This window comes from Ambystoma mexicanum, chromosome 3q, assembly GCF_040938575.1.
Source record: "Ambystoma mexicanum isolate Mex_15411 chromosome 3q, UKY_AmexF1_1, whole genome shotgun sequence".
Taxonomy (NCBI): Eukaryota; Metazoa; Chordata; class Amphibia; order Caudata; family Ambystomatidae; genus Ambystoma; species Ambystoma mexicanum.
This window is the reverse complement of record NC_090926.1, coordinates 333923004-333949666: the sequence shown is the minus strand read 5'-3', so window position 1 is coordinate 333949666 and position 26663 is coordinate 333923004. Positions and strand designations below refer to the sequence as shown.

Below are 26663 nucleotides of genomic sequence, written 5' to 3'. Positions count from 1 at the left end.
AACAGAAAGGGGGGTGGGGGGCACATGGACAACTGTTACACCATCCACTGGTCACCTTACGCACACGAATTCCCGTGCAGTCATTGAGCCCTCCATCTCAGGTCCTACTCTGCCTTCCATTTCTGACCTCATGTTCTCAATCCCGAAGCAGCACGGCAGCGGTGCACACGAGGGCATCTAACGCGCTATGGTCATATTCACCCATTGCAACGTTGGCAGCTGCCCTAGCGTCTTGGAGACAGACGACGGAGACGCCGGCTTTTTCCTTTGCTTCGTCACGGCCTCGGGAAGACCCGGCAGCGTTTTGAAAACTTGGGTCATGTGACAAGGAAACGTGCTGCATCATCGGTCACGTGATGGGTCATGTGACACTCCTAGGCCCCTTTAAAACCAGAGAGGGAACACTCATTCAGTGCTTCACAGCTGACCCGATCAGGCACTGTTCGGCGTCTTCCTGTCTCCACATCTTGAACCTGGACTACGGACTGTTCTTCTTGGATTCCTCTGTCAAGCCCTTGGATACTGTTTTGCTCTGCTGTTTCAAGACCTTTGAACTGTATTTTTGGATTCCTTTTGGATTACCCCCTGGTTACGACGAACTTGGCTGGCTTTTGACCTTGGAACTCTTAACAGACTGTTTTCGGATTTCCTCTTCTGTTACCTTTTGGAGTACCCTTTCCATACAGGTCTTGCAGTGCCTATTTCTACAACAATCTACGCCTACCCGCTGCCGCTTGCTACACTGTGCAGCCACACGGAACACCTCATTTCTCATCTTTGTTCTTCCTGTCCCCAGACTCTTGGTAAGCCCCTTGATATTTGTTACCTCGCTATTCAGTGTATTGTTTGCCATTGTACTGACCCATTGCTTGCTTTACAACGGTCGAGGGGTCACCGGTGGTCCTGGTTCCTGGCGTTCTTCGGCACTCAAAAAACCTGTGGCCTCAAGGATTGCTCAGGAAGTTATTTGTATCTTTCTGAGTGGAACTTGTGGACAGAGGCCCCATAATCTTCACGACCATCAAGTCATAACAGACTGTGAAGCCGACAGGTCGTTCAGATTATGGATGCGTCGGCTGGGGAGCCTGTGGCCGCTCTACTGCAAGCAGTTACTACCTTGAGGGCCGATATGGCCAAAGCCACCACGGCGTTACGCCACCGCCTTGACTCCCTTCAGAGTGCTCGCCATCCCCTACCTTCTGATTCCGAATTTGGAGACGCCACACCTCCAATCCCTGGTCCTTCTGCCACCCCTTCCACCCCTTCCATCATCACACCAGTAATTGCTCCCACTCTTTTTCCTTTAGCACCCCCTGAGAGATTCCAGGGAGACCCCAGGAAATTCCGTACATTTTTGAATCAATGTAAATTACATTTCCTTTGTAGACCTTCAGCGTTCCCTGATGCACCTGCCAAGGCTGCGTTTTTGCTTTCCTATTTGTCTGGCGTCGCCGCCACATGGGCCAACGCATTACTTGAAAACAATCATCCAGCCCTTTATGACTTTGACCTACTAGTGACTGAAATTTCTAAGGTTTTTGACACTAGACACAAAGCTCAATCCAGAGATTTGGAATTGCTAGATCTCACTCAGGGGAAAAGCACCCTTATAGAATACATAACACGATTCAATCAGTTAGCAGCAAAAACATCCTGGCCCGAAAACAAGAAGGCTGTAGTGTTTAACAGAGGTCTAAGTGGCTCCATTAAGGACGCTTTGGCAGTGGTGCCGTCGCTACCAACTCAGTACTCTGATCTGGTTGATCTAACACTCCAGTTAGACGTTCGACGCACCGAGCACAAGGCAGAAGTCAGATTCTCAGGTACACAGTTGTCGGTCTCTCCTGATGTAGCCAGTGAACCCATGCAAGTTGATGGAATACGTAGCCCTATAACTATGACGGAACAAGAAAGGCGGAGAACCGACAACTCTTGCTTTTATTGTGGACTTAATGGACATTACGTCAAGACTTGTCCATGCCGCCCAAAGCAAAAGAATCCGGGTTTTCCGACTGCTCGTCCCTGAATATGGGGGCCAGGACGAGTTCTCCACAGTCCCCCTCTTCTTCTCCTCTGGCATTTGGGCCTATTAGACCAGTCACGGTCCATGCCTTATTAAAGCCTACTCCTGACACAATGCACCCCGTTCAGATTATCATTGATTCCGGGGCCACTGGCTGCTTTATCGACATACAAATGGCTTATGCCTTGAGCCTTCCACTAGTTACCAAGGAGTTTCCTGTGCCTGTACAGGCTGTGGACGGGACTTCCCTTGCTTCTGGACCTATTCGACAGCAGACTGCTCCCATGGAAGTAGTCATCCAGGAAACACATAGGGAAACACTTGCCTTTGACCTCATAACCACCCCTCAGTTTGGTATTATTCTCGGCATCCCTTGGTTAAAAAAACATAATCCGCTCATCAATTGGGGTACTGGCCAGGTCTGTTTTGAATCCGAAGTCTGTCAACATTTTTGTCTTATCGAGAGAGAGGAGGTAATCGATACACCTACTGCAGCGTTGGGTGCAGTAGCACATCTGACCCTATCCGAGACTGATGAACATCACTCTTCCACTTCGCACATGGTTGGTGCTGTCTTTTCCAACATACCTCCAGTTTATCACGAGTTTTTGTCAGTCTTCGACAAGGGCACCGCAGAGAGTTTGTCTCCACACAGACCCTATGATTGCCCCATAGATCTGGTCCCTGACGCTCAGATCCCCAAGGGCCGAAACTATTCTTTATCACCAGTAGAGGATAAAGCCTTGAAAGAATACTTGCAGGAGGCATTACGTTTAGGCCACATTCGGCCCTCCTCCTCGCCTGCTGCATGCCCTATCTTCTTTGTTCCAAAGAAAGAGGGGGATCTGCGCCCTTGTGTAGACTACAGACGTTTGAACGCCCTCACTATCAAAGATAGATACTCCATACCTCTCATCTCTCCACTCTTGGATAGACTAACACACGCCTCCATCTACACCAAATTAGATCTTCGGGGAGCATACAATTTGATATGTGTCCACAAGGGGGATGAGTGGAAGATTGCGTTTTGCGCCCAACAGGGTTTATTTGAATACCTAGTAATGCCCTTCGGTTTGTGCAACGCCCCTGCCACCTTCCAGCGGTTTATGAATGAGGTCTTTGGGGACATTCTGGACAATTATGTGGTGGTCTATTTGGACGACATTCTGATATTTTCCTCCTCTTTAGACGAACACATCCTTCACGTCCAAGAAGTCCTATCCCGTTTGCGCAAGAATGTGCTATTTGCCAAGCCTGAGAAGTGTCAGTTTCGTACCAAAGAAGTAGAATTTCTGGGTTTCCACATTTCACCAGGTGGGTTGACTATGAATCAGTCTAAAGTACGAGCCGTTTTGGAATGGCCGGTCCCGGTAAACTTGAAGTATTTACAGTCTTTCCTGGAGTTTGTCAATTTTTATAAGCGGTTCATCCCTGGTTTTTCTACTATAGTGGCACCATTAACTAAATTGACCAGTCCACGTGCCCCATTTATCTGGACCCCCGAACATCAAGCCGCTTTCGAGTCTTTGAAATCTGTGTTTACCTCAGCTCCGGTCCTACAACACCCGGATCCGGAGTTGCCATTCGTTGTCGAGGCAGACGCAACATCCTTTGCTTTGGGAGCGGTATTGTCACAACCTTGCCCAACCTCTGGTCATTTACACCCTGTAGCGTATCATTCACGCAAGTTTACATCTACTGAGTCCAACTATACAGTTACTGAAAAGGAACTCCTGGTAATTAAAGACACATTTCAGGTATGGAGACACCATTTGATGGGGGCCAAACACCAAGTCACAGTTTTCACTGATCATAGGAATTTGCAGGATCTTGCATCCCTCAAGTGCGTCAACAGTCGTCAGGTGAGTTGGCACTTATTCTTCGCAGCCTATGACTTTGTTGTGAAACACCATCCTGTTCTGTCTCATGGAAAAGCAGACGCTCTATCCCGCTCTCCTGGAGGGGTGTTACTTCCGGTCTTCCCAGAAACGGTGCTTGACCACGGGCATGTAGTATGCTTATGCACGCCTTCGCCTCCTCTGTTGTCAGCCATACGCGCGTGGGTTTCCCAACATCAACAACAGTTAGCAGAATGGGATCCCGTTTATCACGATGGTCTACCTTTTGTTCACAACAGGTTGTTCCTACCCTCTAGTGACACTCGAAATCTAGCTATGGAATGGTCTCATGATGATGCCATCCATGGCCACCCAGGACAACAGCGTACTCTGGATCTACTTAAACGCTGGTGCTGGTGGCCTTCGATGCAGCGTGACTTTGAGAATTATGTCAACACCTGCTCAGTGTGTGCCCAGTGTAAGTCCCGTAGAGGCCGCCCTTTGGGTCTTTTACAGCCCTTGCCGATTCCCCCCAGACCCTGGCATACCCTTACAATGGATTTTGTGACTGATCTCCCTTGTTCACAGGGTTGTGATACAGTATGGGTTGTAGTAGACGCCTACACAAAGATGGCTCGCTTTATTCCTTGTTCTGGTATACCCTCTGCACCTACATTGGCAAATCTGTTTTTCAAGTCAATTTTTTTTTTGTTTGGGCTCCCTACGGTCTTGGTTTCTGACAGAGGTTCACAATTCACGTCCCGTTTCTGGCGTGCGCTCACTAAATTATTGGGTATTAATGAACGATTTTCCTCTGCTTACCATCCGGAAACCAGCGGCCAGACAGAAAGGGTAAATCAGGCCATGGAACAATATTTACGCTGTCTTTCACTACAACATCAGAAATCATGGGTACACCTGCTACATCTCGCTGAATTCGCCCATAACAACTCCTTGCACTCTTCTACTGGCTTTTCTCCATTCTACTCCCTTTATGGCCAACACCCCCGTACATTGCCCATTCCCGATTATGCATCCTCTTGTGCTCCTGCTGCCTCATCTTGTGTTCGCGACATGGCCATGGTTCATGCCCAGACTCTTGCCCATCTGCAGGAAGCTCAGTTGGCCATGAAAGTCTCAGCCGATAAAAAACGGGTTGCTGCTCCTGTTTACTGTGTGGGGGACCGAGTTTGGCTGTCGCCCCGTTATCTACACTTGCCTGGCTGTCACAAATTGCTTCCCAAGTTTGTTGGTCCTTTTCGGGTGTCTGGTCGCCTGAGTCCTATGGCTTATCGCCTATCCCTTCCTTTGACCTGGAAGGTCCATCCAGTTTTTCATACTTCCCTCCTGAAACCATGCCCTGGTCCTACGCGCCTGGTCTCTCGCCCTGCTCCCGTGACACTGGATGACCCCGATGTTTATGAGGTTGGGGGTATTCTGGGCTCTCGTCTCTTCAGGGGCCAGCTCCAGTATCTCATGGATTGGTTGGGTTACGGTCCTGAGGAGAGCTCTTGGGGTCCTGCCCGGGATGTGCATGCCCCTCGTTTGGTGGCCTAGTTTCATCGGGATTTCTCTGCTTGCCCACGGGGTTGTGGGCCTTTGGGGGGGCTCTATTACACCATCCACTGGTCACCTTACGCACACGAATACCCTTGCAGTCAATAAGCCCTCCATCTCAGGTCCTGATCTGCCTTCCCCTTCTGACCTCATGTCCTCACTCCCTCAAGCAGCATGGCAGCGGCGCACACGAGGGCATCTAACGCGCTATGGTCATATTCACCCATTGCAATGTTGGCAGCTGCCCTGGCGTCTTGGAGACAGTCGACGGAGACGCCGGCTTTTTCCTTTGCTTCGTCACGCCCTCAGGAAGACCCGGCAGCATTTTGAAAACTTGGGACATGTGACAAGGAACATGCTACATCATCAGTCACGTGATGGGTCATGTGACACTCCTAGGCCCCTTTAAAACCGGAGAGGGAACACTCATTCAGTGCTTCACAGCTGACCCAATCAGGCACTGTTCGGCGTCTTCCTGTCTCCACATCTTGAACCTGGACTACGGACTGTTCTTCTTGGATTCCTCTGTCAAGCCCTTGGATACTGTTTTGCTCTGCTGTTTCAGGACCTTTGAAATGTATTTTTGGATTCCATTTGGATTACCCCCTGGTTACGACGAACTTGGCTGGCTTTTGACCTTGGAACTCTTAACAGACTGTTTTCGGATTTCCTCTTCTGTTACCTTTTGGAGTACCCTTTCCATACAGGTCTTGCAGTGCCTATTTCTTCAACAATCTACGCCTACCCGCTGCCGCTTGCTACACTCTGCAGCCACATGGAACACCTCATTTCTCATCTTTGTTCTTCCTGTCCCCAGACTCTTGGTAAGCCCCTTGATATTTGTTACCTCGCTATTCAGTGTATTGTTTGCCATTGTACTGACCCATTGCTTGCTTTACAGCGGTCGAGGGGTCACCAGTGTTCCTGGTTCCTGGCGTTCTTCGGCACTCAAAAAACCTGTGGCCTCAAGGATTGCTCAGGAAGTTATTTGTATCTTTCTGAGTGGAACTTGTGGACAGAGGCCCCATAATCTTCACGACCATCAAGTCATAACAGACTGTGAAGCCGACAGGTCGTTCAGATTATGGATGCGTCGGCTGGGGACCCCGTGGCCGCTCTACTGCAAGCAGTTACTACCTTGAGGGCCGATATGGCCAAAGCCACACGGCGTTACGCCACCCCCTTGACTCCCTTCAGAGTGCTTGCCATCCCCTACCTTCTGATTCCGAATTTGGGGACCCCACACCTCCAACCCCTGGTCCTTCTGCCACCCCTTCCACCCCTTCCATCATCACACCAGTAATTGCTCCCACTCCTTTTCCTTTAGCACCCCCTGAGAGATTCCAGGGAGACCCCAGGAAATTCCGTACATTTTTGAATCAATGTAAATTACATTTCCTTTGTAGACCTTCAGCGTTCCCTGATGCACCTGCCAAGGCTGCGTTTTTGCTTTCCTATTTGTCTGGCGTCGCCGCCACATGGGCCAACCCATTACTTGAAAACAATCATCCAGCCCTTTATGACTTTGAACTACTAGTGACTGAAATTTCTAAGGTTTTTGACACTAGACACAAAGCTCAATCCAGAGATTTGGAATTACTAGATCTCACTCAGGGGAAAAGCACCCTTATAGAATACATAACACGATTCAATCAGTTAGCGGCAGAAACATCCTGGCCCAAAAACAAGAAGGCTGTAGTGTTTTACAGAGGTCTAAGTGGCTCCATTAAGGACGCTTTGGCAGTGGTGCTGTCGCTTCCGACTCAGTACTCTGATCTGGTTGATCTAACACTCCAGTTAGACGCTCGACGCACCAAGCACAAGGCAGAAGTCAGATTCTCAGGTACACAGTTGTCGGTCTCTCCTGATGTAGCCAGTGAACCCATGCAAGTTGGTGGAATACGTAGCCCTATAACTATGACGGAACAAGAAAGGCGGAGAACCGACAACTCTTGCTTTTATTGTGGACTTAATGGACATTACGTCAAGACTTGTCCATACCGCCCAAAGCAAAAGAATCCGGGTTTTCTGACTGCTCGTCCCTGAATATGGGGGCCAGGACGAGTTGTACACAGTCCCCCTCTTCTTCTCCTCTGGCATTTGGGCCTATTAGAAAGATATATAGAGAACCAGGAGGCACACCTGTTTATGAAATTTTTATCTCATCAAACTAAGTTAGATAAATGGGGTTAAAGATAAATTTGAGGTGCAGGGGGAGAAAAGCTCAACCTTGGCATCTAGGTTGGACAAAAATAGACAAAAGTGTGGTTGTTCCCAAAACACTTTGGGAACTCCCGTCCCCTGCACACTATCGAATATCTGAAAAAATCAGAACAATAACTCAAGAGAGTTTCTGGATTTCGTTCACATATAATCTTTTAGGTAGAATTTTTGGGAAAAACGAGAATTATGACAGAAACACGTTTCATGATACATAAATAATTTTCCTTAACAAGTAAGCAAATATGCAAATATTTTCTGGAGACCAGAGATTTTCGTAAAATTATCCTTTTCTTTATTGTACAAAGCATATGGTGGTGCCCAACGCGTTTCGAGTACAACTCTTCTTCAGGGGCAATGGCACAATTGTTTCATTTTTCTACAAAGTGAAGAGATGATATAAGTCAAATTATATTAGCCCATACATATAGTTTATCTCTGTTTTTATCTCAGTTTAACTCAAAAATAGCGTCAACAAGTCATCCGTTGAACATAAAGTAAGACTAAGACTAAGAGGAGCAGATATAAATGAAATTTGATAACAAACCGTCTGCAGAGGTTGCTCAGACTAATTAACTTATACAGTAATTTGGAATCGTTTAATGGTTGAATTTATGTTTATGTTTATGTTTTTGTTGATACATATCCTTACGTATCCAATACATATGTTTCCTTATGTTTACATGTACCTGAACCATCTTGTTTCGACATTCCACCTCCCATGCGGCCGTTGTATAGAATACCATACCTTCTTTAGTAAATACTTCAATTCCCGAGATTACACCTTTTTAAGATCAGGTATACTAAATTTCACATTTAGTCTTTGCTGAGCACTCTTTGACTCGCCTCCCTAAGGTTCACCATTTTGATTTCTTTTACTTGAAAGACGCGGATGATACGTCACACGGTTGACGTACACCACGCAACCACTTGATCTTGGATACGTCAGTAAACATGATGAGATCTGTCCTACACATGCGCAACTCTTCCTTTTCCTAAATACGTCAGTAGACATGACAAGCTTTATCTACACATGCGCACTTAGGCTACTCACCGCGCATGTCACTTTGCTAACAAAGAGCATCACAGTCAGTATATAAAGAGACGCTGCACAGGGTGGACGCATCTCCAATCCGGCAGATGCGACAATCCTTGTAGCGCCTCCCTCCAAAATATTTCATGTAAGTACTTGTAGCCATCAGGTTTTCTCTAGATTAGATGCAGTCTATTTGAAATATTTATCTTCGTCTCTCTCTTCTCAGTTAAAAATAGTAGTCGACAGACTTTGAACCTTTTTGCCGCAAACCTTCCGTGTTGGATGACAACCACTAGATGCACTTTGCAATCACCTTACTTTTACCGATCATTTTTTCTTAAGATACGTAAGTCTTCAATCCACCTACTTTCATTTAGAAAGTGCCAATTAGATAACCTTGTTTTCATTTTTTTAAAAAAACGCTTTTGTTGTTAAAAAAAGTTCCATGTACAAATATAACTACGTAAACTCTTGTTCAAGAATGGAGGATGGGATCATAAGCAGATTTACCGAGCTGAATATAAACAGCATTTGGTCTTCTTTATCTTTGTGTAAAACAAGCACACTACTATATGGTTTCCAAGTGTGTTTTTTTGTATTAATGAATATTTTTCTTAAATTACGATCACCTGTTTAAATGTGTTACTTTATGTTCAACAGATGACTTGTTGACGCTATTTTTGAGTTAAACTGAGATAAAAACAGAGATAAACTATATGTATGGGCTAATATAATTTGACTTATATCATCTCTTCACTTTGTAGAAAAATGAAACAATTGTGCCATTGCCCCTGAAGAAGAGTTGTACTCGAAACGCGTTGGGCACCACCATATGCTTTGTACAATAAAGAAAAGGATAATTTTACGAAAATCTCTGGTCTCCAGAAAATATTTGCATATTTGCTTACTTGTTTAAGGAAAATTATTTATGTATCATGAAACGTGTTTCTGTCATAATTCTCGTTTTTCCAAAAATTCTACCTAAAAGATTATATGTGAACGAAATCCAGAAACTCTCTTGAGTTATTGTTCTGATTTTTTCAGATATTCGATAGTGTGCAGGGGACGGGAGTTCCCAAAGTGTTTTGGGAACAACCACACTTTTGTCTATTTGGGCCTATTAGACCAGTCACAGTCCATGCCTTATTAAAGCCTACTCCTGACACAATGCACCCCGTTCAGATTATCATTGATTCCGGGGCCACTGGCTGCTTTATCGACATACAAATGGCTTATGCCTTGAACCTTCCACTAGTTACCAAGGAGTTTCCTGTGCCTGTACAGGCTGTGGACGGGACTTCCCTTGCTTCTGGACCTATTCGACAACAGACTGCTCCCATGGAAGTAGTCATCCAGGAAACACATAGGGAAACACTTGCCTTTGACCTCATAACCACCCCTCAGTTTGGTATTATTCTCGGCATCCCTTGGTTAAAAAAACATAATCCGCTCATCAATTGGGGTACTGGCCAGGTCTGTTTTGAATCCGAAGTCTGTCAACATTTTTGTCTTATCGAGAGAGAGGAGGTAATCGATACACCTGCTGCAGCGTTGGGTGCAGTAGCACATCTGACCCTATCCGAGACTGATGAACATCACTCTTCCACTTCGCACATGGTTGGTGCTGTCTTTTCCAACATACCTCCAGTTTATCACGAGTTTTTGTCAGTCTTCGACAAGGGCACCGCAGAGAGTTTACCTCCACACAGACCCTATGATTGCCCCATAGATCTGGTCCCTGACGCTCAGATCCCCAAGGGCCGAAACTATTCTTTATCACCAGTAGAGGATAAAGCCTTGAAAGAATACTTGCAGGAGGCATTATGTGTAGGCCACATTCGGCCCTCCTCCTCGCCTGCTGCATGCCCTATCTTCGTTGTTCCAAAGAAAGAGGGGGATCTTCGCCCTTGTGTAGACTACAGACGTTTGAACGCCATCACTATCAAAGATAGATACCCCATACCTCTCATCTCTCCACTCTTAGATAGACTAACACACGCCTCCATCTACACCAAATTAGATCTTCGGGGAGCATACAATTTGATATGTGTCCACAAGGGGGATGAGTGGAAGATGGCGTTTTGCGCCCGACAGGGTTTATTTGAATACCTAGTAATGCCCTTCGGTTTGTGCAACGGCCCTGCCACCTTCCAGCGGTTTATGAATGAGGTCTTTGGGGACATTCTGGACAATTATGTGGTGGTCTATTTGGACGACATTCTGATCTTTTCCTCCTCTTTAGACAAACACATCCTTCACGTCCAAGAAGTCCTATCCCGTTTGCGCAAGAATGCGCTATTTGCCAAGCCTGAGAAGTGCCAGTTTCATACCAAAGAACTAGAATTTCTGGGTTTCCACATTTCACCAGGTGGGTTGACTATGAATCATTCTAAAGTACGAGCCGTTTTGGAATGGCCGGTCCCGGTAAACTTGAAGTCTTTACAGTCTTTCCTGGAGTTTGCCAATTTTTATAAGCGGTTCATCCCTGGTTTTTCTACTATAGTGGCACCATTAACTAAATTGACCAGTCCACGTGCCCCATTTATCTGGACCCCCGAACATCAAGCCGCTTTCGAGTCCTTGAAATCTGCGTTTACCTCAGCTCCGGTCCTACAACACCCGGATCCGGAGTTGCCATTCGTTGTCGAGGCAGACGCATCATCCTTTGCTTTCGGAGCGGTATTGTCACAACCTTGCCCAACCTCTTGTCACAACTGAACTTAAGGGAGTAGGATTTCAATCCCCTCTCCCGAACCACAGAAGTCGAATGGATCGACCCCTCCCACCATGGTTGGCACGGGCGCCTGGATGTTCGAATTACAGGTAGCCACGTGGCAGCCAATGGGGGGAAGAAGGAGTTAGGGAAAGGGGATGGACCAATAAGGGGAAGGAAGGGAAGATAACAAGACATAAAACAACAAAAGACCCCTAAAATTCCTGACTAGATAGCTTAATACCCTGCAACCTGACCTGACTCTATCTTCAGTAATTAATTAACACATAACATGCCACCCTACACAAATCGTGAGCAAACATGGATTAGCACAACATAATGCACATAGAAAGGCGCTTTTCTCCATTTGGGAAAAGCGAATAACTAGAAATGACTTAAAACCATAACACACTGATAATGAACAGAGAACATTGAGACGTTCACATGCCTCACAAAACATGGATTAACATAATACACTGCACATAGAAAAAAACTCAATAACTGGATATGCGGATTAGAAGAGTTGAATTTTCCCTGGTGCTTAGAACGTGAGGTAAGCAATGTGCCGGCTACCAGACTGGCATTTATCTTGCCCAAAAACCAAGGATTTATGTGCCTGCACTTAACTTTTGGTCCGGACGTTTTCCTCAGACGTCCGGACATAAATACTTGAAGCTTTTGATTTACTCCATGTTAATGCCGTAAACCGGCCAAGTAAACAAACATAGAAACACTTAACTGATGGTCCGGAAGCCTACTACGGCTGACCCGGACCTGTAGCTCTGGAGCAGATTAAGGAGCGTGTGTCGCCGCACCCCGGGATATAAAGATGCCTTGCGACATAACCGGCGTTATTCCTTCCCGCCACTCGCTTACACCTCCAGCGTTCTTGCTTCGCTCCTGCCGCCGTCGCCGCCGCCGCCCGTGCTCTCCAACATTAATAAACAGCACATGAGCACGGGCGTGCGGCCGTTAAGAGCCCAATCCCTAATTGCAAAGTGCCGGCAGCTGAGTACCGACAGGCCCAAGGAACTACACATTTCCCCATGCCTGCTGGGAATTGTAGTTTTTAGATATGCCGTACCTTCTTCCTCCTGCACCACAGGCCCTTATTCCTGACATTACCTCCCCTTCCAGGCCTCTTCCCAGGACCTGCCTTTTCCGGGTACTTTGCATGAAACATTCTTACCAGACGAGGTGCATGCACTGCACTAGCAGGTTCCCAGGAGCAATCTTCCAGTCCATAACCAGCCCACCGGATCAAATACCATAACACTTGTCTCCTCCTTTTTGAGTCCAAGATCTGCTTTACTTCATATTCCGCATGACCCTCTTTGTGGATAGCTGGAGGTCTCTGCACGCGTGTTCCAGGCGCTGCGGTTTAAGCAGACACACATGGAATACCGGGTGGATTCTCAGAGATTTAGGCAAACACAATTTCACAGCAACTTCTGACACAATTTTTACTATTTCATAGGGTCCAATAAATTTGGGAGCAAATTTTCGAGATCCAATTAGAGGCAAATTACGTGTGGATAGCCATACCTAATCCCCCACCTTGTACTGCGGAGCCTCCCTTCTCTTTCTGTCTGCGTACAACTTATATTGAGTTTTTGCATATTCCAAATTATCTCGCGCCTTCTGTCTGATGGTTAGAAGCAATTGTTTTCTGTTTTGGAGTGTTGGAAAATTATCAACATTTGGTAGCTGTTCTGGTAACATTTCCTGTACCTGCCCATAAAAGCACTCATTGGGAGCCATTCCCAGGGAAGCATGTTCTGCGTTATTGTAAGTGAATTCCGCTAACCATTAGGCTTGAACCCACGACTACATTCCTTCATGTAAATAACAGCGCAAATATTGCTCCATCGTCTGGTTAACTCTTTCAGTTTGTCCCTCCGTCTGGGGATGGTAACTAGTAGACAGGGCACAATTGATTCCTAACATCTGACAGAAAGCACGCCAAAACCTTGATGTAAACTGCGGTCCCCTATCGGACACAATAGTACGTGGTAGTGCGTGCAGGCGAACCACATGCTGCAAAAACAATTCTGCCAATTCCCCTGCTCCTGGAATGCCTCTACAAGGCACAAAGTGAGCCTTTTTAGACAAGTAATCTACTAACACCCAAATCGTATCATACTGATCATCCGGTGGTAAGTCTGTGATAAAGTCCATTGATATATGTGTCCATATTTTGGTGGGAGTGGGCAAGGGTTTAAGTAACCCTGACTTCTTGGTGTGATCAGCTTTACTTCGTACGCATGTTTCACATTCCTGCACGTACTTGATTACCTCTTGTTTCAAATTGGGCCACCAAAAGTATCTTTCCACTAAAGTCTGTGTCTTTTTACTCCCTGAATGTCCAGCCAGAGGGGAATTATGGCACCAATGCATAGCCTTCGTTTGGAGTTCCAAAGTGGGCAAATATAATCTGCCATCATAATAAGGGAGATTCTCTTTAAATGTTTCCAAAGGGTTATTCACTCCCCAACTCTGATTCTTTTGATTCCTCATTGCCTGTTTCACCTGCTTCATCAACTTAGAGACTACGGCTCCTACCACCTTCTCTGCCGGAATTATAGATTTAGTTTCCGATACCATGTTGTCCATGTTTTGTTGGTGTGATAAGGCATCTGCTTTTCCATTTCTTTTTCCCGGGCGGAAGGTCACCACAAAATCAAATTCGTTGAAAAATTGAGACCACCGTAGTTGTCTAGGACTCAGTGTGTGAGCCGTCTTAAAGTACTGTAGGTTTTTATGGTCTGTCACTACCACCACCTGATGTTTAGCCCTCAGTAAATAATGTCTCCTTTCCAAGAAAGCTGCCCTGATAGCTAACAATTCTTTATCAGTGATGGAATAATTTTGTTCACATTGAGTGAGCTTTCGTGAATAATAGGCTACTGGATGCCAACTCCCTTCTGGATCCTTCTGAGATAATACTGCTCCTATGGCCACATTGGACGCATCAGTTTCTACTTGAAACATCCTATCCAAATCTGGATGTCGTAATACTGGAGCTGTGGTAAATGCCATTTTTAGTTCTTGAAAAGCCTTTTCCGCCCTCACATCCCAACAAAAACGTGTTGCTTTTCTTAATAACCTTGTTATCGGTGCCACAATCTGAGAAAAATTAGTAATGAATCGTCTATAGAAATTGGCGAACCCCCAAAAAGATTGAATATCTTTGACACACTGTGGTTTGGGCCAGCCAGGACTGCTTGCACCTTACTTTTGTCCATAATTATCCCTTCCGCGGTCAAAATGAAACCCAAAAACTCCACTCTTTTCACATGAAAGGCACATTTTTCCAATTTCACATATAACTGATGTTCTTGCAATTTCTTTAACACTGCCCTTACATGGTTCACATGCTTTTCTTGTGAATTAGAATAAATTAGAATGTCATCAATATATACAATAACAAAAATGTCTAAAAACTCACTCAAAACCTCCTTCATAAAAAATTGAAATGCCGCAGGAGCATTACACAAACCAAAAGGCATAACCAAATATTCAAACAGTCCAAACTTAGTTCTAAATGCAGTTTTCCACTCATCACCTTTTTTGACACGAATCAAATGATAAGCTCCACGTAAATCAAGTTTTGTGTATACCACTGCTGTTTTCACTTGATCCTGCAATCCAGAAATTAAAGGGAGTGGATATCTGTTTTTTACTGTCACTTTGTTCAAGGCACGATAATCAATACATGTCCTCAACGTACCTTCTTTTTCAGGCACAAAAAACAATGGAGATGAGACTGGTGATGTGGAATGTCGAATGAATCCTTTCTTTAACATATCATCCAAATACTCTCTCAGATGTTGTTTTTCGGTTTCTGTTAATGCATAGATTCTGCTACATGGCAGTTTAGCCCCGGGTTCTAACTCTATAACACAGTCATATGGTCTATGGGGAGGCAATTGTTCCGCTCCTCCTTTGTCAAACACATTTGCAAACTCTTGATATTGAGCCGGAACCTGTAACCCCACAGCCCCCACCACTTGCACTGCCCGTGGCTGATCTGCCAAAAACAATGCAGGACTCACCTCCTCCTCAATGTGACCAATGCATTCTGGATTCTCAAAAAAAATCTCTCTAGCTACCCAATCAATTCTTGGATTATGCTGAGTCAACCAAGGAATTCCTAAAATAAGACCAAATTGGGGAGCTGCAATTAGATCCAGTACAATGTCCTCCACATGTCCAGACTGACACCTCATTTCTATGGGTTGAGTTTGTTGACAAATGGGTCCTGAAATTAAAGGCGACCCATCCACCGACTGCACCTCTTCCACCTGAGTCTTTTCTCGCAATAGTAACCCCAGTCTTTTGGCCAAATCAATGTCAATAAAGTTTCCAGTTACCCCTGAATCTATCATGGCTGACACCATCTGTTTTGTACAAGCAAAAAATAAAGTTACCAAGATATACAAATGAGAATTACCTTTTCGTGAAGTATTTGCTACCCAAGTGGGGAACTTTTCAACCACTGAGCCTGACACCTGTGTTCCCCCTAAGGCCGGCCCAATCCTTTTACCGACTCGCTTTTGCTCTTATCTCCACCACCTATCTTTTTGGGGGTATTTGGACAAGTACGAATATAATGTCCAGGTTGACCACAGTACAAACACAAATTATTAACCTTTTCTATAGCCGATAAAGGTCCCCTCACCCCTCCAATCTGCATAGGTTCCCCTTCACCGTTTCTGTTCACCCTTCCTCTATCCAATCGTACAAAAGGTACCACCTCTGGTTTTGTCTTATCTCCTTTTCGTTCATTCATCCTATGGTCCAACCTTAATGCCAAATCAATCATAGCTGTACATGTGTTGGGCTGAGGCTCCACCTGTGCCATAGCGTCTTTTAATTCTTCTTTCAATCCCTGATAGAATAAAACTGTCTGTTTATTTTCTGGCCAATCTGTTTCAATTACCAGTCTATTGAAGTGTGTCACATAAGAAACCAAATCCCTGGTACCCTGTTTTAGTGCCAATAACTCCTTGTCTTGTGCCAATGACACTTCCCTTCGGTCAAATAATCGACCAAATTCTGCCAGAAAGTTATCCCAATTATACAATAATGGATCATTTTTCTGTACGAATGGCATTGCCCAGGCGGCCGCATCTCCTGTTAGATATGAAATCACAAAGGCAGTTCTTGCTTGAATAGTCTCAAAGGCCGATAGTTTACACAGGAATGTAACCTACACTGGGTCAAGAACGTCATGTATTTTTTTGATCCCCAGAAAATCTTTCAGGCGCAGCCAATGGTACACTACTGGGAGCTTGAACCACCACAGTGGGCGTTCTTGTTCTTGCTCTACTGGTAGAAGACCCTGCTTCCTCCAAAGGAGTCCCTTGTGCTACCAATCCTTGTACTTGATTCTTCAAAGTACTAGATTCCTGTCTGACATGTATCAATTCCACCTGAATCTCAGCACTTCCGCTAACGAGGGAGGGTTATCCATTTGGCCTGGGTGGTTCAGTAATCCCGAAATCGGGGGCTGTTGATTCTGTCACAACTGAACTTAAGGGAGGAGGATTTCAATCCCCTCTCCCGAACCACAGAAGCCGAATGGATCGACCCCTCCCACCGTGGTTGGCACGGGCGCCTGGATGTTCGAATTACAGGTAGCCACGTGGCAGCCAATGGGGGGAAGAAGGAGTTAGGGAAAGGGGATGGACCAATAAGGGGAAGGGAGGAAAGATAACAAGACATAAAACAACAAAAGACCCCTACAATTCCTGACTAGATAGCTTAATACTCCTGCAACCTAACCTGACTCTATCTTCAGTAATTAATTAACACATAACACGCCACCCTACACAAATCGTGAGCAAACATGGATTAGCACAACATAATGCACATAGAAAGGCGCTTTTCTCCATTTGGGAAAAGCGAATAACTAGAAATGACTTAAAACCATAACACACTGATAATGAACAGAGAACATTGAGACGTTCACATGCCTCACAAAACATGGATTAACATAATACACTGCACATAGAAAAAAACTCAATAACTGGAAATGCGGATTAGAAGAGTTGAATTTTCCCTGGTGCTTAGAACGTGAGGTAAGCAATGTGCCGGCTACCAGACTGGCATTTATCTTGCCCAAAAACCAAGGATTTATGTGCCTGCACTTAACTTTTGGTCCGGACGTTTTCCTCAGACGTCCGGACATAAATACTTGAAGCTTTTGATTTACTCCATGTTAATGCCGTAAACCGGCCAAGTAAACAAACATAGAAACACTTAACTGATGGTCCGGGAGCCTACTACGGCTGACCCGGACCTGTAGCTCTGGAGCGGATTAAGGAGCGTGTGCCGCCGCACCCCGGGATATAAAGATGCCTTGCGACATAACCGGCGTGATTCCTTCCCGTCACTCGCTTACACCTCCAGCGTTCTTGCTTCGCTCCTGCCGCCGTCGCCGCCGCTGCCCATGCTCTCCAACATTAATCAACAGCACATGAGTTCGGGCGTGCGGCCGTTAAGAGCCCAATCCCTAATTGCAAAGTGGCGGCAGCTGAGTACCGACAGGCCCAAGGAACTACACATTTCCCCATGCCTGCTGGGAATTGTTGTTTTTAGATATGCCGTACCTGCTTCCTCCTGCACCACAGGCCGTTATTCCTGACACCTCTGGTCATTTACACCCTGTAGCGTATCATTCACGCAAGTTTACATCTACTGAGTCCCATTATACAGTTACTGAAAAGGAACTCCTGGCGATTAAAGACGCATTTCAGGTATGGAGACACCATTTGATGGGAGCCAAACACCAAGTCACAGTTTTCACTGATCATAGGAATTTGCAGGATCTCGCATCCCTCAAGTGCGTCAAAAGTCGTCAGGTGAGTTGGCACTTATTCTTCGCAGCCTATGACTTTGTTGTGAAACACCGTCCTGGTCTGTCTCATGGAAAAGCAGACGCTCTATCCTGCTCTCCTGGAGGGTTGTCACTTCCGGTCTTCCCAGAAACGGTGCTTGACCACGGGCATGTAGTATGCTTATGCACTCCTTCGCCTCCTCTGTTGTCAGCCATACGAACGTGGGTTTCCCAACATCCACAACAGTTAGCAGAATGGGATCCCGTTTATCACGATGGTCTACCTTTTGTTCACAACAGGTTGTTCCTACCCTCTAGTGACACTCGAAATCTAGCTATGGAATGGTCTCATGATGATGCCATCCATGGCCACCCAGGACAACAGCGTACTCTGGATCTACTTAAACTCTGGTGCTGGTGGCCTTCGATGCAGCGTGACGTTGAGAATTATGTCAACACCTGCTCAGTGTGTGCCCAGTGTAAGTCCCGTAGAGGCCGCCCTTTGGGTCTTTTACAACCCTTGCCGATTCCCCTCAGACCCTGGCATACCCTTACAATGGATTTTGTGACTGATCTCCCTCGTTCACAGGGTTGTGAAACAGTATGGGTTGTAGTAGACGCCTACACAAAGATGGCTCGCTTTATTCCTTGTTCTGGTATACCCTCTGCACCTACATTGGCAAATCTTCGTTTTCAAGTCCATTTTTTGTTTGTTTGGGCTCCCTACGGTCTTGGTTTCTGACAGAGGTTCACAATTCACGTCCCGTTTCTGGCGTGCGCTCACTAAATTATTGGGTATTGATGCACGATTTTCCTCTGCTTACCATCCGGAAACCGACGACCAGACAGAAAGGGTAAATCAGGCCATGGAACAATATTTACGCTGTCTTTCACTACAACATCAGAAATCATGGGTACACCTGCTACATCTCGCTGAATTCGCCCATAACAACTCCTTTCACTCTTCTACTGGCTTTTCTCCGTTCTACTCCCTTTATGGCCAACACCCCCGTACATTGCCCATTCCCGATTATGCATCCTCTTGTGCTCCTGCTGCCTCATCTTGTGTTCGCAACATGGCCATGGTTCATGCCCAGACTCTTGCCCATCTGCAGGAAGCTCAGTTGGCCATGAAAGTCTCAGCCGATAAAAAACAGGTTGCTGCTCCTGTTTACCGTGTGGGGGACCGAGTTTGGCTGTCGTCCCGTTATCTACACTTGCCTGGCTGTCGCAAATTGCTTCCCAAGTTTGTTGGTCCTTTTCGGGTGTCTGGTGTCCTGAGTCCTGTGGCTTATCGCCTATCCCTTCCTTTGACCTGGAAGGTCCATCCAGTTTTTCATACTTCCCTTCTGAAACCATGCCCTGGTCCTACGCGCCTGGTCTCTCTCCCTGCCCCCATGTCACTGGATGACCCCGATGTTTATGAGGTTGGGGGTATTCTGGGCTCTCGTCTCTTCAGGGGCCAGCGCCAATATCTCATGGATTGGTTGGGTTACGGTCCTGAGGAGAGCTCTTGGGTTCCTACCCGGGATGTGCATGCCCTTCGTTTGGTGGCCCAGTTTCATCGGGATTTCCCTGCTTGCCCGCGGGGTTGTGGGCCTTTGGGGGGGCTCTGTTACACCATCCACAGGTCACCTTACGCACACGAATACCCGTGCAGTCATTAAGCCCTCCATCTCAGGTCCTGATCTGCCTTCCCCTTCTGACCTCATGTCCTCACTCCCTCAAGCAGCACGGCAGCGGCGCACACGAGGGCATCTAACGCGCTATGGTCCTATTCACCCATTGCAAAGTTGGCAGCTGCCCTGGCGTCTTGGAGACAGTCGACGGAGACGCCGGCTTTTTCCTTTGCTTCGTCACGCCCTCAGGAAGACCCGGCAGCGTTTTGAAAACTTGGGTCATGTGACAAGGAAACGTGCTACATCATCGGTCACGTGATGGGTCATGTGACACTTCTAAGCCCCTTTAAAACTGGAGAGGGAACACTCATTCAGTGCTTCACAGCTGACCCAATCAGGCACTGTTCGGCGTCTTCCTGTCACCACATCTTGAACCTGGACTACGGACTGTTCTTCTTTCAGATTTCCTCTTCTGTTACCTTTTGGAGTACCTTTTCCATACAGGTCTTGCAGTGCTTATTTCTACAACAATCTACGCCTACCCGCTGCCGCTTGCTACACTCTGCAGCCACACGGAACACCTCATTTCTCATCTTTGTTCTTCCTGTCCCCAGACCCTTGGTAAGCCCCTTGATATTTGTTACTTCGCTATTCAGTGTATTGTTTGCCATTGTACTGACCCATTGCTTGCTTTACAGCGGTCGAGGGGTCACCGGTGTTCCTGGTTCCTGGCATTTTTCGGCACTCAAAAAACCTGTGGCATCAAGGATTGCTCAGGAAGTTATTTGTATCTTTCTGAGTGGAACTTGTGGACAGAGGCCCCATAATCTTCACGACCATCAAGTCATAACAAAAACACAGCAATAAGAGGGAGTGTGGGGGGCACACGGATACCACGGCAACCAGAGGTGGGTATAGGGGCACACAGACAACACAGCAACCAGAGGGTGGTGAAGGGAACACAGACAACACAGCAACCAGAGTGGAGGGTGGGGGGCACATGGACAACATAGCAATTAATTCTTGAAAACAAAAGCAGAGATTCAGGAATTGAAGAATAAGAGTTATGCAGAAGCATATGTAAGTAACACAGACTTAAACTACTCTTGGAGGCTGATGGAAGCAAATAAACCAATTTATGGAAACCTTAACTTTTAGGAGTGATCTAGAAAACTGTTCTGAAACATTTTTATAACTCCTAAATACCTCTGGATATAGTAGAGGGAAATTCAGGTAAAGTTAGTGAATAAGATATATACGCTAATCAGTAATTCTTTCTCTTCCCATGCATATATCCTCCTGAGTCAAGGCCTGGAATCTGAACTGTTTGTTATTTTATCCACTTCCCCTTTCCCTTGGGGGTGTTCCGGGCTCAGCCATTTATAACTTGGTTAACAGCATAACATCTTGGACGGAGTTTGGGGTTCAGCAGCTCCTGAGGACATCTTGTGAAAACAGACCTAACAGTTGGTAACTTTCTCTCTTGGCTGTATTCTGGCAGCTCCTGCCCCTTACCTTTTGGGCAGGTCATCCCTCTAGGGATCATTCTATTGGTTTATCATTTTCTCTGGTAAGCCTTTGATGGACAGCCCAAGGACATGGCGTTACTGAGGACATAAATCTGGTGATGCCTGCAGAGCTTGGGGGATCCTCCTTGTATAGACAATTGGGCCTGCATCCCAGAGAGTATGTTGGCACCCAGCCACAAAGGTCACCCCAAACCCATCACCAAGCCGCCAGCATCAGACTTCATAACAGTGCAAAACTGTGATCACTGGTGACAGTGAGGGAGCAGGAGCCGGAGGAATTATCTCCTAAATCTAATCCCTGAAATAAGCTTTCATGGGCAAGAGGGTCTGAGTTTTGGGAAGAACCTGTCTTCACCCAAGGGAGGCTGGATAACATAGGCAGTAAGGAGAGCGTTGGTGGAAGTGATAGTCTGGTGCTCAGAGTGAGGGGAAAAGGATTCACTCCGCAATGAGGCACTAGAGGGTGAAGAGAGAGTACTAGTGCTTATCCATGATGTTTCTGATGACCCAGAGGAGGCCACAGATTATCACAAATGACCAGCTCAGTGTCTCGTGTCTGATCATGCTTGATCACCTATTTTATGATGAGAGATTTCACATTTGTCAGACCCAGGGGTGGAGGTTGAGGCTTCAAATACTAATTGCCAATCTGCTTTCATTAATGTATGGTGCTATAATAATAATGGAGGCAAGCAGGGAAATATATGCAGTGTACCTTTGACACAGTAAAAAACAATCTGTGCCCACTCATAGTCATGTTGTAATGCAGACAGACTCTGCCCCAGAAAGCAGACACAAATGGTCGTAAAGAGCAGACCCATAATCCAAAAGATAGCCCAGACATATCGTCCTAGTCCAAATGAAGGAGATACGAGTATAGCTTTAAGCTAGCACACACATATTCCCAGAGGATGCAGATGCAGTCCTGGAGATCGGACAAACCCAGTACAGTTGGCTGAATGCTAGTTCTTTGCTTAACTCTAGTCTATGGACTTGAGAAGAAGAGCAGATGAAGAACTTCTATGTGAGCTTTAAAGTGTCCATTACAGCTCTGGGGAAGTATCTAAATGTAAATACATTGGAATCAAGATGTATGCCACAAATGTGGGAATACTCCTGACTTTCGCCTGGAAGCCTTTTGAACTATATGAAAAAAACATCAGAATAATAAACTTACCAACAGTGTGGGTGAGAGTGGGAATAACCACAGAGTATGCAGGAGATCTGTATGGGTACAGTGCTGTGGCATTTGTGGTGATTAAATTTTGAGTGGTGCCAGAGAAAACATTAGAGACGTTCAGGGGGAAGCGCTTCCTTTTGCCAGGCCGTGGCTGGTAAACCCAACCTGAGGGGAAAAAACAGAGATGAACATTGTCTATACATTATAATATAATGGAGGTGGCCAAGGGTTTATAGCTACACACTATAATTGAGGAAACCTTCTATAGCAGGAGTCTGTTACAAAAAAGCTGCATATGGACTTTTCATGAATCTTAAAAAACATGTGTTGTTGATCTAGCAGAGTAAACATCCCCAAAGGCCACAATTAGAGCACATCACATATATGCAATACCTTGTGTTTTAAATAAATACAAATACATGTCTAGTAAAAATGTCAATATAAAATGTGTTGTCAATATCGTATTAGCAATTATTCAATAAACAAAGGCAGAAATTATTTCTGGAGAAATCAGTCTAAAACATACCAAAATACAAACTGGACTAAAGTGGTCAACCATAGAAATATAAAATCAAAACACAACAGAAATTGTATTGAAATCAGAAAAACAATCTCAAATAATGTGTATAAATATTGTGCAGTATTTTCCCAATTAAATAATATTTAAACATTTATAGATTAGACATATCAAAGTACATAATTAAACTCACTAAACTGAGGGAAATCATTGATAGGTCTCCATTATAGGCATCGTATTCATAACCTTAGAATATCCTTGAAGCTTGAGACGGTCTTGAAACCCTTTTGAAATATATATATATTTCTTTCTGGTCCCCCTGTGCTGTTCCCTTGTGCCCCCCACCCTTCTCGCACATAGGTGTTGCCTGTTTTGCTTCATTCTTCTACCCTGCTCCCCCCTCCGGCATACTTCTGCAGGAGTCTGTCCTGATACATTCTGGTTTCACCATCACTGTCTTGTGGCCAATATTTTATTTGAATTTTATGGACTTCATTGATTCACGGTGCGTCGCCCTTTCTCAACTCTCATAATGGACTTCCTTTGCATCATGTACTCATGGTGGCCCTGAATCATGCTGTTCCCATCTTCATCTTGTATCCTGGCTTGCAACATTATGTGTTACTACTGACTTTTGCAATTGTATTCGCTCTCCCCTCTTGCTTCTCCACTCTTTTTGACTGCTTACTCTCTGTTCTCTCCTCCTCTCCCTTTCTCCCTTTTCCTATCTCCTCCCCTCCTCCCCTTACTTTCATCTATGCACTTACTCTATCAGAATTGTCCCTGGACCTAGTATGATAGCAACCTCATATGTCTCCTCGCCCTCCCATTACATGCCCCCCCGCCCCCCACCAGCACTATCTGAAATGTTGTCAGGCCTAGTACGGTAGTCGCCTGTCTGTTTCCATTTCTTTCCCACTCTTCCCCTCCCTTCCTTATCTATGTATTAGCTCTTGCACTATCTGAAATGTCGTCAGGCCGAGTATGATAGTTAATTTCACATCCTTACTGTTCATTGCCTGTAAGAATGTCATTGTATTTTCCCTTGTTCCCTCCCGTGCCTTGAAGCAATTTGAAACACATTGTGTATAGGCGCTATATAAATAAAATATCATATCATATGCTTTTTATTGATTTTAAAGTAGCATTTGAGAGAGTGGATAGAAATACTTTGTGGGCAGTTTTAGATCATGTGTGTATCCCTTACACCCTTTCAGAAGCAATTAAAGCATTATGTAAAAAGAATATGGCAAGGGCAAAATATGGGGAAATAAGGGAGTGCACAACCCCTTTTGATTTTAAGATTGGGTCAGAAAGTGTTGTGTTCTCACTCCCCCCTCCCACCTTATTTGTGTTGCACATTAACTAGTTGGCTTTACATATCCAAAGTCTGGATTGTGATGCCCCATCTATTAAAGACACAAAAAGAGGAATCCTACTGTATGCTGACGATTTGGTCTTGATTTCTAAATCTTGGATGTCAATTTACGCCAATATTATGGGTTAGACGTCTGATTGTTAAAACTGCTAAAACTATGTTGATGGCACGCAAAAGGAACAAGCATTGAATATTTAAATGTAACTGAGATATTTCATAGTTCGTAGGCAAAGTGTTGTGGGACAAGAAGCATGGGCTCTTCACGCATTCGCTAATAAATATGGAGGAAAGGTGTTACTTACAGTTATCGAGGTTTACAAGGCCCAGGCAAGATCATCAACCCTGTTTTGGGCTGAATGATGGGGTTATACATCATATAACATATGCTGATCATACGACTTATTAGAATTAGAAGAAAGATGATTTTAAAGAAACTGTTTTTCCTATCTTAAAATGCTCCAACTATCCTGATTAATATGGCCTTAGGTGTATGCCCTCTCTCATAAAAGAGGCCTGTTATGAACTAATAGCAAGGATGTATTGGCGTGCAAATGACTAACACATATTAAGGCAGTTCTAAACAATACTTGCTATGAGCATCTGTGAAATAAAAGAATTGTAATCACAAGTAAACATGTTACAGCAGTGATGCTTGTTTATGGTGATTGGGTAAGGACCCATTTTTATGGGACATTTGCAGGTACAACTGTAGTGGAATACCTGATTTGTAAAAACCTTTTGGGCCTGAGTTATATTTTAACTTAATCACAAACGGCTGTAAGAGATTATCATTTCTAAAATGTCACTTGAATATTTTCCCATTAGCTTCCATGACTGTAAAGGGCACTTGGATCGATCTGAGCACTGCCCATTGTGCAGAAGAACAAGTTACTTACCAACTGGTAATGTTCTTTCGACTTGATGTTCAATGTTGATTGCATTGACATCTGCACGTAGAGTGACCGAGTTGCAGGCACTTTCCTCTAGGCCACCCTATACTGTATTCCACAAAGACAGGGTTGTGTTAAGGATAAAACCCGCCTTCCTTCCTAAGGTTGTATCTGAATTCCATTTGAATCTGAAAATTGTTCTACCGGCGTTCTACCCCCAATGCCGCATCCCGGTAAAGAGCAAGAAAGGATCCATAGGTGGGACCCTAGAAGAGCTTTAAGCTTTTATATTTCTAGGTTCTCCAAACTCAGAGTGGATGACTAAGTCTTTATTGGTTACACTCGAAGGAAATTCGGTCAAGCTGTTTCAAAACAGACATTATCAAGGTGGATTATTCTTGGCATCTCAGAATATTACAAATTGGCAGGCAAGGACCCGCCAGAAGGCTTGAGAGCTCATTCTACCAGAGGTATAGCCTCTTCTGCAGCCCTTCAAAGGGGCGTGCCTATTAAATCTACCTGTGATGCAGCAACTTGGTCATCGCTGCATACATTCACAAAGCATTACTGTTTAGATGCTTCCCACTCTCAGGATGTTGCCTTTGGTAAGGCGGTACTGTATTCGGCCTTATAAAATGCAGACAATTTCAAATTCTACTCCCTCCTCCAAATTCTGCATACTGCTATGGAAGTCTATCAAAGATGAGGAATACTTTGGAGGACACAAACGATTCGAAGAACAAGTTACTTACCAACTGGTAACGTTCTTTCGACTGGATGTTCCTCCAACGTATTCCTCATCGCCCTCCAAGCCTACCTCGCTGTAGAATGTTCCATGCTGTTACAGCTTCAGCTCTCGCAGGGCGATTACTGATTGCCTACACTACAGCCAACACGAACAGAAGGGGGAAAAACAGAACTGAGGCCAACGGGCGCCACGCATGCTATTTGTACACCCGATGATGTCACCCTCGACGGAGGCCTTCGAGGGATATCGACTCGAATCGATGCCATCGACGCACAACGCCCTCTGCCGAGAAGCAGCTGAAGCTGGACGAGATATCAAAGATGAGGAATACGGCGGAGGACACAATCCATTTGAAATGTATTTCTAATGCCCACTCTATAGAAGATATTGAATCAGATGGATTATGCCACATTTTAGAACAGAACGAACCGGACAAACATCAGTGGCTATGAATTTGCTTTAAATCCGCTTGCATACCTGATATTACTTTAAATGTTGCAAATTGTTTAGGCAGTGGTTGGTTAAATTTTTTAGGAAGGCTTTTCTGTTATACATGTGATTTTAGTATTGTCAG

General features: G+C 45.2%; 1 protein-coding gene across 1 annotated transcript in view; it reads right to left on the bottom strand.

The window, feature by feature from the left end:
• Window positions 1-26663, bottom strand: part of SOX30 (SRY-box transcription factor 30) — a 698329-nt gene that overhangs the window by 248993 nt on the left and 422673 nt on the right. The window contains exon 3 of the mRNA XM_069652843.1: window positions 22554-22721. Coding sequence (XP_069508944.1) covers window positions 22554-22721 — 168 coding nt within the window. The remainder of the gene's footprint in view (window positions 1-22553; window positions 22722-26663) is intronic.